The sequence below is a fragment of the Aedes albopictus genome, chromosome 1 (assembly GCF_035046485.1).
Source record: "Aedes albopictus strain Foshan chromosome 1, AalbF5, whole genome shotgun sequence".
In the NCBI taxonomy this organism is placed as follows: Eukaryota; Metazoa; Arthropoda; class Insecta; order Diptera; family Culicidae; genus Aedes; species Aedes albopictus.
The window spans coordinates 317,635,863-317,651,503 of record NC_085136.1 but is presented as its reverse complement, the minus strand read 5'-3'; the positions used below and the strand labels follow the sequence as shown (position 1 = coordinate 317,651,503).

Below are 15,641 nucleotides of genomic sequence, written 5' to 3'. Positions count from 1 at the left end.
AGATTCCTTCCAGGAATCTGTAGAGATTCCTTCCAGGAATCTGTAGAGATTCCTTCAAGAAATCTGTAGAGATTCCTTCCAGGAATCTGGAGAGATTCCTTCCAGGAATCTGGAGAGATTCCTTCTAGGAATCTGGAGAGATTCCTTCCAGGAATCTGGAGAGATTCCTTCCAGGAATCTGGATAGATTCCTTCCAGGAATCTGGAGAGATTCCTTCCAGGAATCTGGAGAGATTCCTTCCAGGAATCTGGAGAGATTCCATCCAGGAATCTGGAGAGATTCCTTCCAGGAATCTGGAGAGATTCCTTCCAGGAATCTGGAGAGATTCCTTCCAGGAATCTGGAGAGATTCCTTCCAGGAATCTGGAGAGATTCCTTCCAGGAATCTGGAGAGATTCCTTCCAGGAATCTGGAGAGATTCCTTCCAGGAATCTGGAGAGATTCCTTCCAGGAATCTGGAGAGATTCCTTCCAGGAATCTGGAGAGATTCCTTCCAGGAATCTGGAGAGATTCCTTCCAGGAATCTGGAGAGATTCCTTCCAGGAATCTGGAGAGATTCCTTCCAGGAATCTGGAGAGATTCCTTCCAGGAATCTGGAAAGCTTTCTCTCAGGAATCTGGAAAGATTCCTCTCTCCAGATTCCTGGAAGGAGTCTCTCCAGATTCTTGGAAGGAATCTCTCTAGATTCCTGGTAGGAATCTCTCCAGATTCCTGGAAGGAATCTCTCCAGATTCCTGGAAGGAATCTCTCCAGATTCCTGGAAGGAATCTCTCCAGATTCCTGGAAGGAATCTCTCCAGATTCCTGGAAGGAATCTCTCCAGATTCCTGGAAGGAATCTCTCCAGATTCCTGGAAGGAATCTCTCCAGATTCCTGGAAGGAATCTCTCCAGATTCCTGGAAGGAATCTCTCCAGATTCCTGGAAGGAATCTCTCCAGATTCCTGGAAGGAATCTCTCCAGATTCCTGGAAGGAATCTCTCCAGATTCCTGGAAGGAATCTCTCCAGATTCCTGGAAGGAATCTCTCCAGATTCCTGGAAGGAATCTCTCCAGATTCCTGGAAGGAATCTCTCCAGATTCCTGGAAGGAATCTCTCCAGATTCCTGGAAGGAATCTCTCCAGATTCCTGGAAGGAATCTCTCCAGATTCCTGGAAGGAAATCTTTCCAGATTCCTGGAAGGAATCTTTTTAGATTCCTGGAAGGAGTCTCTCCAGATTCCTGGAAGGAATCTCTCCAGATTCCTTGAAGGAATCTCTCCAGATTCCTGGAAGGAATCTCTCCAGATTCCTGGAAGGAATCTCTCCAGATTCCTGGAAGGAATCTCTCCAGATTCCTGGAAGGAATCTCTCCAGATTCCTGGAAGGAATCTCTCCAGATTCCTGGAAGGAATCTCTCCAGATTCCTAGAAGGAATCTCTCCAGGTTCCTGGAAGGAATCTCTCCAGATTCCTGGAAGGAATCTTTCCAGATTCCTTCCAGGAATCTCTCCAGATTCATTTGAGGAATCTCTCCAGATTCCTGTGAGGAAGCTCTCCAGATTTCTGGGTGAAGTCTTTCCAGATTACTGAGAGAAATATCTGTAGATTCCTGGGTGTGCCTTAATGGCATGGATGTCATCTAAAAAATATATTTACCAACACCTGTTTCGTAAAATCGTGTAACCCTAATTGACTAGTCGTTTATTCTTCAACTTGATATGTGACTTCTTGTGCCCTGTGTTCTATTCTTGCTAAGCACCTAACTTCTAAAAAGGTAAGCAGTCTACTTTAAATACTTCATTAGCACAATGTACAATTCCTTACGCTACTACTGCCGACTCGCTTAAGTACTTACTCAATAGAAAATAGAACGTTCGTTCGTATCCGATTGTTACGCAAAGTCAAAATCACAATTGCTCGAGGAACTGTCCGTCCGTGTTCCAAGATTCAAAATTACGTCCGAGGAAAATTGCTCGCAAATACGTTTCGTTTGTTAACAACACTTACAAAAACCAACAAACAGTTTCGCAAAAAAATTGATTCCAAAACGATCCTAACCTAAAATCACCGCTTGATTCCGCCGGCGGAAGCAATCTGTTCGAGGTTCAGTTTCGCTTTCAGGGCAGCAACACTGCCACTGTTACTACTACTAGTGCTACTGCTACTACTAATACTACTACCATTACTACTGCTAGACCCTCCGACCATCGGAGGCTTCTTCGCGATTGCCGGCGGAATCTGGGGCAGCTTCCTAGCTGGTTTCGATAGGGGATTGTCTAGTTGTGGTTTCTGAGGTAGACTAGGCTTGAGGAATGGTTTGACCGCAACGGTCGGCCGTTGTTTGACGGGCGCGGGTTGCTCTTCGGTGATTTCGTCCAGATCCGTTCGGGACTGATGGTTCGGGGTGCGGGGCTTGCTTTTCTTGAGCTGAACCTCGGCAAAGGGATTCGGCACGGGAGGTTCCTCCGTGGCGGGACTTCGCTTGGGGTGCACTTCGGCGACGACGCTCTGGAACTCGCCGATGGTTTTCTGTCGGGGCAGCTGTGGCAATCGCCGGGCCGGTTTCTCGTCACTCTTCGATCGATGGGCGTGGAAGTCTTGTACTTTTTTAAGCTTGACCTGACTGAGAAGGGTGCTGAGATCAGGTTCTGGGGTGGAGGGTTGTGGAGGTGGAGTGTCTGGTGCTGACTGTTGAGTGATGGCATTCAGGAGAGGGCACTCGGAGTCAACGCTGATCGAGCGTTGCTCGAGGATCGCCGGAGGACCCTTAGCTTTGATTTCATGGATAGCTTCGTGAGCGTCCAGGAGAGTAGAGGTCAGCATGAATGGAGAGCTGACCACTTTATTTTCAATGGTGATCTTGCCGCTGTTATTGATGTTAACTTTAATGAAGTGCTGCGCTGGTTCGACACTAGCTACTGGTGGGGCTGGTGCTGCGCGAGTAGGAAGAGCATCAGGTTTCCTGGGAACTCCAACTGCCTTGGCGGTTGTTGTGCTAAGCTGTGGCGTGGATATTTCCAATCGTGGAGGCTTTGGAGGGATAGTAGACGTAGGTGACGCTGGTGGTACCATGTGGCCATACTTTCGCATTCTGAGCTTTAGTAATACTTTTCTGAGAACTTCGGTAATCATTCCACGATAGAAATAGACTCCGCCAATAATTGCAAGCAAAAGTAGAAGTGTGGGTACAAACAATGACCAGAAAGTATCTAACGAGTCTTCCGGATCCACTATGGGTCCACTATCGATCGATCCACCATGACCAGATTTTTCACAGAACTGTCCTCCAAAACCTACATCGCAATGGCAGTTTCCTTCGCTATTGCATACTCCATGTCCGTTGCATCCGTCTGCGCAATCCTCTCCAACATCGTTCTCTTGCAAATGAGTTAACGATACGCACTTCTGATTCCAACACATCTTCCCTGCTCCGCACTTAGCACCATCCGGGACCAGCCCGGGGTTGACCACTTCCAATCCTAAGTCAACTATGGCAGTGTTACATATCGTCTCCCTCACAGTCCCTCTTGGGCCATAATGGCTGAACTTGGTCGTAGTTAGCTTGGAATATGCCTGAATTCCATAGTCTAGTTTCTCATTTCGATGGCTACAGTGCAGCAATCCACACATCATGTCCTCCTGGCTACATTTCGTATACTCTCCGGTGAGCAAATTGTTTCCACAGTTTCCAAAAATAGACCCGTTTCGATTCGTCTGATAGCAGTATTCATCGATAGATTTACCTGTAGAACCCCACAGAACTTTACACTGGCTATCTCTGGTTCGGCACTGACCTTTGTAACAGTACGCCTTGCCGCCTGCGCAAGGCTCCGTGTCTCTCAAATACACATCTCTTGGACACACAGCCGACTGTCCGTCACAATGCTCTGCTAAATCACACTCCCCTGCTTCCGGTCGACACTTGATCCCGGCTGTCTTGACCTGACAACTATCCAGGTCACAGCACTCCCCAGTTGCGCAGGTCGCATTCACTGTCAATCGGCAGGTCATGGCATCACAGCACTTCGTATCGCACACATGCGGCAATCCGCAGTCACACTCCTCTCCAGGTTCCAGCAGTCCGTTCCCACAGGTACTCTTCACAAACATTTTGGATGGTTTGTTCTTCAGGCACGACCCTAATCCATGATTGAAGGCCGTTTCCAGATCTCTCACGCTACACGAACTCCACTGATTGGGAGCTGCCTGGCTGCGCACCGTCTTGGACGCCATCACGCAGTTACCGTTCGGACAGCGACATTCCGGTCCGTCGTGATCGATGTTGAAGTTATGACCCATCTCGTGAGCGATCGTACTCGCCTGGAGCGCTACGAACTTCGTATCCACCACTTCCACCCCTCCGGACCCTGCGTAGGTACACATTGATCCCATTTCGGCTTTACCGACGACACTGTCCGTAAAGTGCACTCCCGTCAACAGGTGCGCATTGTCATGCGGGATCATCTTTAGCAGTGTGTTCCTTCGATAGCTCAAGAAAGCTTCCAACGTCTTCTTGGAGTCCAAACTGATCTCGATCTGGTCCTTGTCGGACCAGATTACCACTCCAACGAGGGCGATGTAGATATTGAGCGGCCGATAGATGGCGTTCATGACGTTGACCAAGTCCAGACAGTACCGGTGAATTTGCTGTTCGTTTCTGATGCTTCGGTGGAGCATGTTGTCGATCACCAGCACCAGTTCGACGAAGTTCGACTCGGAGTTGGACTTATATGCTGCCCGAATCGCGTCCACGGTGGTTACGTGCGACGCTTCCAATGCTCGTTTGACCTAAAACACACAAAAAGGATTATTAGAACTTGACGATCGTGGTTGATCTTTGCCTGAAACACCTACCCGATTCGGATGTGGCACGAATCCTGCCTGCCGATAAACGTAGTGCTCTTCCCCTTCAACCTCCAACAGGTACGTTTCGTCATGATCGTACACCACTCCGCGGAGACCGTCGCAGATGGACACCGCTACCTGGGACGTTTCCGCTCGGTTACGGATGATGCCCTGCAAACAGGAAACGCAAGTGACGCAAAAGAAGAACGAATTAGTGAGATACATAACTACTGACTGCGGGTATGCAAGAGTGCACGTTTTAACGTGCACGAATGTAAAGGAAACGGGCGTTGCGATAAGCATACACGAGAGTCGTCATCAGCTGCCGATGGATGGCACATGTTGATACGTGTTTGGAACTACGGATGACGGACGTTTACTTTGGACGCTATAGCGCCGCTTTACATTTTTGTTTGCTCTTAATGTAAGAGAAGTTTTCTGAATATCCGTTTCTTGCACGTGTAGGACATAAGCATGGAATTTCGTCAGGTAAAATAGAATAGTTAATCTTATAATCTGGCATAGCTTTATGATGCTACTCTACACGAGTTTTTAAGCCATGGTTTCTTCTTGAAAAGGTTACAAAAAATGATGATAAGTGCGAAGCAGAATTAGCTTGAATAGTCCAGTTGCTCAAAGTCTGTACTGTGAGACTTCAAATCAAAAGACTCGATAATTATTATCATGCTGATCAAGATTCGGATTAACTAACAGAGGAGGATCAAAAAAGAGAGGCGTGAGTGATCATAGCACAGGTTGCAGTAAATAGGCAAGAACTCAAAAACATGGCCATACGTAAAGCTTTTTTTTTCAACACAGGCTCTCTTATCGTTAGACCTGGAGAACACCACAGCAGTCGGAATCTTAAATCTACCACGTACTGATTGGCGGACGATACTTCTTCGACGTCAGAACTATCGTGGCACTAACATCGACTATGACCACTGCGCCCCAAACTATCCGTTATCAGCAATGTACGGTACCGGCGACTGCTACGGTACAACCTTGATCGGTTGAAGCATCCGGATGTTGCCTCAGCTAACGCGCAGAATCTCTACGCCGCGTTGCCAGACGAAGGTGAGCTCGATGTGGCCCTTCTAGAGGACTGCGGGAGTCAAGGCCGAAGTACAGATTAAGCCTCCTAGCAGCCGAAAGCTCTATCGAGTACGTAGAACGAGGTCGACAGAACGAATAATACAGCGAGGAGTTACTGGATGAAAAAGAGAATGCAGTACGGGTGGTAATGCTGCAACATGGAACCTTGAAGAACGATACAAACAGAAGCGGAAACAGCAGACCTCCCTTTTGGGGGAGAAGAAACGACTCATGGACGAAACGGAGTGCGAGGAAAGGGAAATGCTGGGCCGTTCTCAAGATACTGAGGTTCTAATGCAAGCTTAACACATTTCCCAGCGGCTTCGTGCCGCGAACCGAAAATGCAGAGCTAAAGACGGGAGTCTTTCGACGGACAGACGTGAAGTAATCTGGACGTGGATGCAGCACTTCGATCAGCACCGGAATAGTGCGGGAAGCGCAAACATGGTGATCCAAGGTAGTGGGAAAAATGACTATGTCAGTATATCAGGGAGCATAAACGAACCAACTCCCACGTTGAGGGCAGTTTAAGGATGGTATTTGGCAGCTTAAGAACATGTTATCGTGAGCTGAACTCATTAAGATGGGCCCGGAAAAGGTGGCCACCTGACTGCACCAACTAATAGTCCGGAATGATCGCCCAAACAAATGAGTTTGTGTTTGTGGGAAGTCATCAAGCAGGATTCATTGACGGTTGTTCGACGGCAAATCCTCCAAAATGCCGTGATTACAATGTTCCATCTAAAATCATGGACGTTACGGGGCTCGTAGGAAGCTCACCAGACTGATCCAAACTATCCTGTTAATTCGATTCTCGCCCGGGACTGTGACCAGGCGATGGACTCTCGTGTCTACTATTCAATATCTTCCTTTTTTCTTCTAAGTCATGGGGGTCTACCTGGTCTTCCTTGTTCAAGTGTCTGTTGAGCAGATTAGGGACCGCCTCCTACAACCAAAGTAAAAGCTAGGATTTCCATTTCCTCGAACCATTTAACAACTTAACCATCGCCGTTAAACCCTTCGTCTCTCCGGAACCACCAAGAAGGCATAGCTTCAGAGAGAGGCTAGTGCACATCGCACCCTCAAGTTAAGCTGCTTAGTAGAGTGGCCCACACTTATATGAGAAACAAAAATTTTGAAAAATATCTGGTCTGAATCGTGTTTTGGACTCCCAGAAACTATGTTGAAAATTTGAGCTAAATCGAATAAGCCTAAGGGGGCGTTCAACAAGCTTTAAGTTTGTATAGGAAAACATGGCCAAATGTATTCGGAAATCTGAAGTTTTCGTTTTTTGCCGCTAGGTGGCACTGTAAGTGTTTTATTATGAAACACTGTGGTATTATTGTAGGCGACTATATACCAAATAACTTTGTTGAAGACCACGAAGTGATATGACGCCTGTTAAAAAAATATATCCTAGGCAAAGCGAGGCGAAACATTGTTATTGTTTTTCCAGTACATGTTAAGGAATAATATCAATAATTAAATCTCATTACTTTGCCTAACTTTGACTAGGGTATAACTTTTCCCACAGACGTCGAATCACTTTGCGGTCTTGGACAAAGTTGTTTGATATATAGTCACTTACAAGAATACCAAAGAGTTTTATCATTAAACGCTTACAGTGCCACCTAGCGGCAAACATCGAAAACTTTAGATTTCTGCATACATTTGGCCACGTTTTCTCATACAAACTTCAAGCTTGTTGAGCACCACCGTAGGCTTATTGAATTTCGCTTCAATTTTGAACTTAGCTTCTGGAAGTCCAAAACAACCGATTCAGGAGACTTGACATTTTTCAAATTTTTTGTTCTTCATACAAGTGTGGGCCACCGCACAGCGTAGCCTTCAGCAACGAACATTCATTGATGACACGCTTTGGGGAGTCCATCAAGTCAGCATTCTGGCGCATAGTCAGTTTCCCGAATAGTCCTTACCACTCCCTTTGTCCCCGGAAGGCGGGCAGAGTCAACCACCGTGGGCTCGTATTTATCCATCCCAACAGACCGACGTCACGACAGCAACGGTACCTCCCCGCAGCCACTTAATCGCTGTAAAGGTGTAGATACGGTTTGAAGCAACCATGGAATGTTACTTCCTCATGGTGCCTGTTAACCCAACTATCTATCCTCGGAATCAACCTATGGGACAAGCTTTTATTGGTAGAACTGTCCCACGTGCGCTGCTATTTGACCATATACGTATGTCTCTTGTGCCGCGCATTCCCTCAGGCACATTAGCCTACAAGCACTTTCCAGCTTATCACAGTAGCTTTTGGTACTGACCGCCGTGCCACAATACACATACACCGCAGAGTTATCGGACACCACCCGGGACAGTGCCACCATAGCATTTGGAGGCTCTCTTGCAGGCATTATCAACGTGGCTACCGAAGGTAAGGTTATCGTCGATCATCACCCCCAAATCACAGACAAACAGACTTAACACCTACAACAATTTTCGTGAAAATCTATCGCCCAGCTCACACTACCATCACCTGGTGGAAATGTTTCACGATACACCAAGTTGTGCAATATCGTCAACAAAAGGCGCTAGTGTGAAACGTCAAACGCAAAGAAAAACGGAATCCGGAAACTTTAACGTCAATACCTTGTCATACATGACATTCCATAACACTGGACTCAGGATGGAACTTTGCGGGACTCCTGAGGTGATGTGAAAGAATTTCCGACCTCCCTCAGTGTCGTAGACTAGTACTCGATTCTGGAAGTAACTTCCAGGCCAACACCCGATCGCATATGATGTAGAATAGCATGCTAAAGTGGAGGCGATATGCGTACACTTTACACGCGGTTAAATGGAAACATGTACGCAACTGGCCTCCACTTTAGCATCCTATTCTACATCATATGTGCTCGTGTGTTGGCTGGGTTCCGAGAATCTTATACAGGTATCCGGGTATCCGCAGACGCATGAGCCCATCGACAACAGCCGACCAACTGGTGCTTTTGAACGGGTTCCTCACATCCAGAGTCACTACGAATTCCCTCCTATTACGCTGGAGCGCTATCTCGGATGTTTTTGTAATCGACAAGATAGTATCTACGATCGACCTCCCTATTTGGAAGCCGAACTGGTTGCTCGAAAGACCAATCATATCCTTGGTGTGCCTCAACAGTCTGTTGAGGATGATCTTTACCAACACCTTCCCTGCTGTGTCGATGGAACATATTGGTCTATATGCCGACGAGTCTCTGGGTGTATTCACCGCTTTTGGAAACAGTACCAGGCTCTGCTGCTCCCAAACTTTTGGTAAGACTATTGTCCACAAGGGCACTGCATGAGCGATTCCAATTGAAAGCTGTACATACACTTTGAACAGAGCCTAAATGTATTCTATTTCTACTTCATACTTCTTACAACTTATAACAGCACAAATAATCTTCTAATGATTTTCAAAGTATGTGTGTGTAGCACGCAAATTGCGGCTAAGAGTTTTCCCGTCTTCTGCTTCGTTCCCTGGCTCCGAAAACAGACGGCTTAAGCGCCACCTCCGAAGAGGACCGTCTGTCGAGTTATGTTTGCCCGGCAAGAAACCCAACCTCAGGGCGGGTTTGTTTTATAAGAGACCAAATAGCGATTTAGGGACGATACAGAAAACTCAAAAGTACGGTGGATCGAGATATCTCACTTATAGAGGTCGCCTTAAGCGATTCTCAAATTATGGTTGATGCTAACCGTCGTTCTACCAACTCACAAAGACACCACTCACGAGTATCATCATTGGAAGAACTCACCAATTCAAATTTTCCTGTTAGCTTCGGACACGTGAGTGGAGAGACTGATTTCCCAGGCAGTCTATCCTGGCGTACAAAAAGATAAACAAAAAACAGGTAGAACGACGCGAACGTGAGAAATCTCGAAGACCAAAAAAACTGTTACAGGGAAAGCACTAACATTTCACAAAAATACAGCATGTTTGAAGGTAACGAAAACTAACGAAACATTTATTCAATTTGATAACCTAGGTTTATTAACGCATGTTCCTTTCCATGCTATCTCATTCCTTCTTCTAGCTTTCCCTACTGTGTGTGCGGTTTTAAATTGGTTCCTACTCTGGTTTTGGTTCTGTCGACACTTATCTTTTTTTTTTTTTTTTTTTTTTTTCTTTTTTCGTAGAGTGACCAGGTGGAGCTGCATGACAGCTGATAGCAAAGCCTGGACCCTTTCCCAACTTTCCCCCTACTAGTACCAATACACACGATGGACTAGACGATGTCGTCAACTTGAGCAAAGTGTGTAGTAATTAGTATTGGGTCGTAGTAGTTTTTAAAATTACTGTGTTTTAACTATTCCCATCGCACTAGTGTTTTGACCGAATGGAAGCTCCAAAGATGATATGATAATTGAACAATATTTCAATAATCGAAAATCTCCGAGATCACTGGACAACATACAGAGAGAAAAAAAGCTGTACATGTAAACGCCTTCAAGGCACTATTCCTGAGAAATATTACAAAGAAGAGCAAAAAAATTGTCATAGCTAATGTTTACAGGTTTGATATTTTTGAAAATTATTCGGAGACAGCTGCCAGAGCTAGCGTTTTTAGCCGATATGGGCAACTAGTTTTCTGATAGCATCTCTAAACAATAAATCAAATAATAACCTAAGTTTTTTACAATACATTCTGAAAATTATTTCAAGCTGATTACCAATAGTGTCAATAACCGATGTTGGTCATTGACAGCACCAGCATCATCCCCAAATAACTCTCATATTAGTGTTAGGTAACACTTTTTGAGCTTCCATTCGATGTTGTAATGAAATCAGTCAAACCCTATACGTCGAAATATAGTCTATAATGTGTCAAATTGTGTTCTTAATTTCGTCTAGTCGTTTTCTGCATATCTGTGATCATCTAAGTCCGAAGTATTATTACATCTACCGTAACCCTTTAGATTGTCAACCGTCCTAAGTCCTAAAGAAACATGTAACAAAATTCCTGCTTTTTTGGTCAGTGTTATAATACCTACCGTCTAGAATATAAAACAAAAAAGTTCAGTCAGCTGATTTTTGTGTCAAAAATTAAAATGATTAAGATTATTTGTCAACTTCTATATATTCATCCCTACAAAACCTATAAAAAGAAGAAATACAAATATAAACTCATTTCTAAAATCAGCAGTTTTGACTGATTAGGGTCCAGAATTTTCTAAAGGTAATAAATTTAATTGTTAACGTTACCTAATCTGTAAGGCTGTAAGTCCCCTGTCCTGTGTACTTTCGAATTCAAGTGATTAATGATGAGTGTAACGCAGAGACCTCCCCTACCCACTCTTGCGTTACGTTAAATTCAACAATTATTGTTAAATTTGAGAAAATTTAAAGAATGCAAAGATTAGGTCTATGCAAGCTGAATTGTAACTTGTGATAAATGCACTACGGATACTCCTTTGGTTCCCATTAGCACTTACGGCCGATTCCTTCACTTGCGCTCAACTCGTAAACCAGATATACCGTGACCGTACCTAATTCCGTTCACTTAAGGCGATGCACTAAGTCTAACAGCTGTAGAAAACACATCTTCTGCATTTAATGGCTGTAATTGTGCAACGCTGTTTCATTATGTCTCTACATTGCTAGAAAAATATAATCAAGGTTGCAAGTACTCCACTTATTTTGAAAATGGTCGCCAATTTTAACAAGTTGTTGTTCGTAATTCCAATCAGTATGCTCCTAACTCCGTTCACTTGTGTTCCTAATTCCGGTCACTCAAAGTAATTATCATGTTGACAAAATAATCATATTGTTATTGTTTGTTATAGTGATAGTTATATTTTTTTGTGTAAAATACATTTATTTCCGCATTAAAATGTGTTAGTTTTATAATAATTTGAAGTAATAATATTAGATTTTTTCACTGTTGTTGCACATTTTAGAATTTTTCTGGATTCTTAGAGTTTTATCAATTTTCAATGATCTCATTCATTCAAAAAATCTTTTCCGTCATTTTTGCTTCTTACTACATGATTTCAATCAGAGCACACACTAATTGAAAATCAATTCCTTTTCATTTGAATAAATCGTCACTCAAATGATTAGCACAGCACGAAACACGCAAAACATTGCAAAATTCCGCCAGACTGAAAAAAAATCGAATGTCGCGTCAAAGTCGGGTCAATTTTTACCAAATGTTGGACCACTATTGGGCCAACATCGCAAAACTGTTGCGTCTATATTGGGTTTGCAGGCCAAAATAAAAACAGGTCAATGATAGGTTCATGTCGGGTATGACGTCATCTATGACGAATCAATCTTTGAACATATGCGAATAAATATTTAAACAATTTATGCTTGCTGCTGGAATTAGCAATGAATGATATGTATCGGTCATCTATCATCATAGTGCCTTGACTGATGCTGCTGGAGTTGGTTGTTCCGATTGTACTGCATTTTTTTCAGAATTCCTTCGAATCCATATGTTGATTGGAATTAGGAACAAGTACAACCTCTAGTATCCTAATTCCGGTCATGTGCTTTTTTCATTTCCAGCATCATGAGTCGTCGACGAAATGTTTTTTTGATGTTGAATTTATAAAAATATGTCCTTTACTGTTTTGCTTTGATACTTGTTTGATTGATTTTGTTAGTATTTGAATGAAAATACAATTAATATATAAATTGATGCAATTGCCAGGTACCGAAAAGAAAAAAAGTAGTATGGCTGCCAATTGGATGATAAATAACATTTAATGTATTTTCACAATAATACGTAAACAATCATGAAAATTTTAATTATAGTCTAGCGTGTACATAATTATTGAAAATTTTAAAAACAATTTGCAAAAGATTTGCGACAATTTCGGCTAATACTCGTCGTTTTGATTCAAGTGAACGGAGCTGATTGGAATTAGGCGCGGTCACGGTATCTAGCTCAAAGTCCAAGCAGTGGAGAATAAACTGGCGCTAAAATGCTAATGGGTTAAGCCCTCCCATCGCGTCAAGATTGAATATCCAGGGGGAGGGGTTTTGGTTCTGTCGACACTTATCGACACATAATCTTCTCCGAGCTCGGTTAGTTGTGTGGAGTTTAACGCATGCGCATGGTTAATTAGGATTGGTTTTGTTTCTACTCACGGTACCCTTTTTAGATTCGCATCAATGCTGTCGACAAAGAAGAAGCGACGGCGTGGCTGTCGACGGATGGCTTGGCAAAGCAGCACGCTATTCTTAGCGCATCCTCGCTGGTGGTATTGCGACGACTGCACCAAATGCGCGCGGTGCGCGGCGGTTCGGAAAGTGCGCCTTTCTCGCTGTTGGTCACTAAACGGACCGGATCACCGGCGCAGTTGCTCCTCGGTGTCGATGACGATGGGGGTCGTCGATGGCTTGGTCGGTGTGGTGGCTACCACATGGCCGACGTAGAAAAACGTGGGTTTCGGCCGCCTCCGGTGGGTGAATGTTCCGATCACCGAAAAAGTTGCTTGATGGCGAATCTGACGATGGGGGTCGTCGGTGGCTTGGTGGGTACGGTGTCTACCTTATGAACACCGAACAAAAACGTGGTTTGGCCGCTCTGTCGGAACGGTTGTTCCCTTCCGGCTTTCCCCTCAAACCGGGACTTTTGAACGCTGAAGCGTGGGGTCGAGAGCGCGTTTGGCGAAAAAGGCGCGGTGTGCCGAGCTTTCAGCCGTGGATCAAATCCTGAATAAAAAGCCGTCGAACGGCTGTTCGACACGTTTAACGAAAAAGTTCACTCCACACAACAAAAAATATCAATTACCTTTTTCTATTCACTAACACGCACACACAATCTACTTGACCGCACGTAACCTTTTGGCTTAGGTTATTGAACTGGCTAACTAACGGAAAGGAACGATAAGTAACATTAATTCAATCTAAAAGACTTCTCACATTTGAACTATTACCAAATTAAACACACCGCGACACTAAACTTAGAACACGCACTCTCGCCTCTTCCACGGTCCAGGTCAAAATGGACGAGTAGAAGTTCTGTAGGTCCTCAGATAAGGTCGGATCCCAAGACTTCGTGGCCGGAAATACGTAAAATTACCGAAGTAATTTTACGATCTTTTCAAACGACAATTCTCATCAACCACGAATGAGAACCGAATAAATGCTATCTCTTTCATTTTCATACCCATCTGAATGATCTGTATCGCTCCCTCTGTTTTTAAATACCCGATCCAGTTGTATCGAGAGAGTTCGGGCTTGAACATTGAACCTCGAGATTGTTCGGGTTTCGTGGTGTAGTGGGTAGAGCAGCAGGGATCTTATTTGTATGTATTAGACTTGAGAAGGCGACTTGCATGCAAGTTGTATGCGGTTTTGAAGTGCATGTCATTTCGAATGGTGACATTGAATATCGCAAAACATTTATAGTGAACTTTGGAATTTAGTACATTTGACACTGAAAACATTAAATTTGAATGAAAAATAAATTAACACGGATAATAAATTAACATTGAAGAACATGAAAAATATTTAATTTAATATACAATTTATGTATATTTTATATACATTTCACATACCTTATTGAATAAATCTTAAAATAATATTTACACAAAAGTGACCATGCTACATGTGTTACAACTAATACCAATGAGCAACTACATATTAGATTTAAAGAAAATGCTGGTTCTTTGCCTAAAAGAAAAGTAACTATTTGTAGATCTGCAGTTTCTGGGCAGATCATTCCAATTTTTTATAGCGCGATGACGGAAAGATTCTTTTAAATAATTGGTGGAACACAGAGGAACAGTCAGTAAGGACACACGTGAGGATCGAGAATAGCAGAAAAAACTCTCTAAATAAGGTGGAGGATTGTTTAACAACTTATAGGTTTGAATGCATAATCTAAATTTAAAGTGGTCCGTTAAGCTACATCCAAGTATAGCATTTTTGTAATTCGAAATATGGTCATACTTTTTCAAATTGCATACATATCTGGTGACAGCATTAAATGCGAGATTTAATTTCTTTAGGTTTTTCTTAGAGACAAGTCCAAACAAAACGTCACAGTAGTCGAACAAGGGAACTATCAATGATCTAGCAAGCTGAAGTCTAATATGTTGTGGAGTAACATGTCGTAATGTTGCAAGAGAATGTAAAGCATTATAAATTTTACTGCAAACAGAAGTGACTTGGCTGTTCCAGTTTAAATTAGAATCCATCAGAAGACCAAGGTTTTTAACTACTTTTGTGCATTCAATCAGCTCATTTCCAACTTTAATTTGTGGAATATCAGCCAATGTTGAACGTTTAGACCGAAAAACTATGGTTTGAGTCTTCTTCGCATTTAAAGACAATCCATTTTGCTCGCACCATCTTAAGATGCTACGAACATCAGAATTAATGTGTTCTACGATACCAACAATGTCGTCAGGCTTTCCAGAGATGTAAAGTTGGCAGTCATCTGCATATAGATGAAATTTACAGAATGATAGACTACGCGGTAAATCATTTATGTACATTGAAAAGAGAAGTGGTCCGAGAATAGATCCTTGTGGTACACCGTTAGGTACTCGGATTGTACCGGATTTTTATTCTTCATGGTCGGTATAATGGAAGAATGAAAGAAGAAAAAGACATCTCTAATTTTTTGATATGTTATGTATAAATGTCCCAGCTTTCAATTGATGTAAAAATTTTGAAAATCAGTGGTTGCCCTCATGGTGAAAAAAATGTTATGGTATAAAAATCCAAGATGGCGGCCAAAATCAATATGGCCGACCCAACTTTT

The 15,641-nt window shown here is 43.3% G+C and overlaps 1 protein-coding gene across 1 annotated transcript in view; it reads right to left on the bottom strand.

The window, feature by feature from the left end:
- Positions 1-1,639: 1,639 nt before the first annotated feature.
- Positions 1,640-15,641, bottom strand: part of LOC115264125 (disintegrin and metalloproteinase domain-containing protein 12-like) — a 38,114-nt gene continuing 24,112 nt past the window's right edge. The window contains exons 3-4 of the mRNA XM_029867466.2: positions 4,831-4,992; positions 1,640-4,764 (exon numbers count right to left, since the gene is read on the bottom strand). Coding sequence (XP_029723326.2) covers positions 2,041-4,764; positions 4,831-4,992 — 2,886 coding nt within the window. The 3' untranslated portion in view covers positions 1,640-2,040. The remainder of the gene's footprint in view (positions 4,765-4,830; positions 4,993-15,641) is intronic.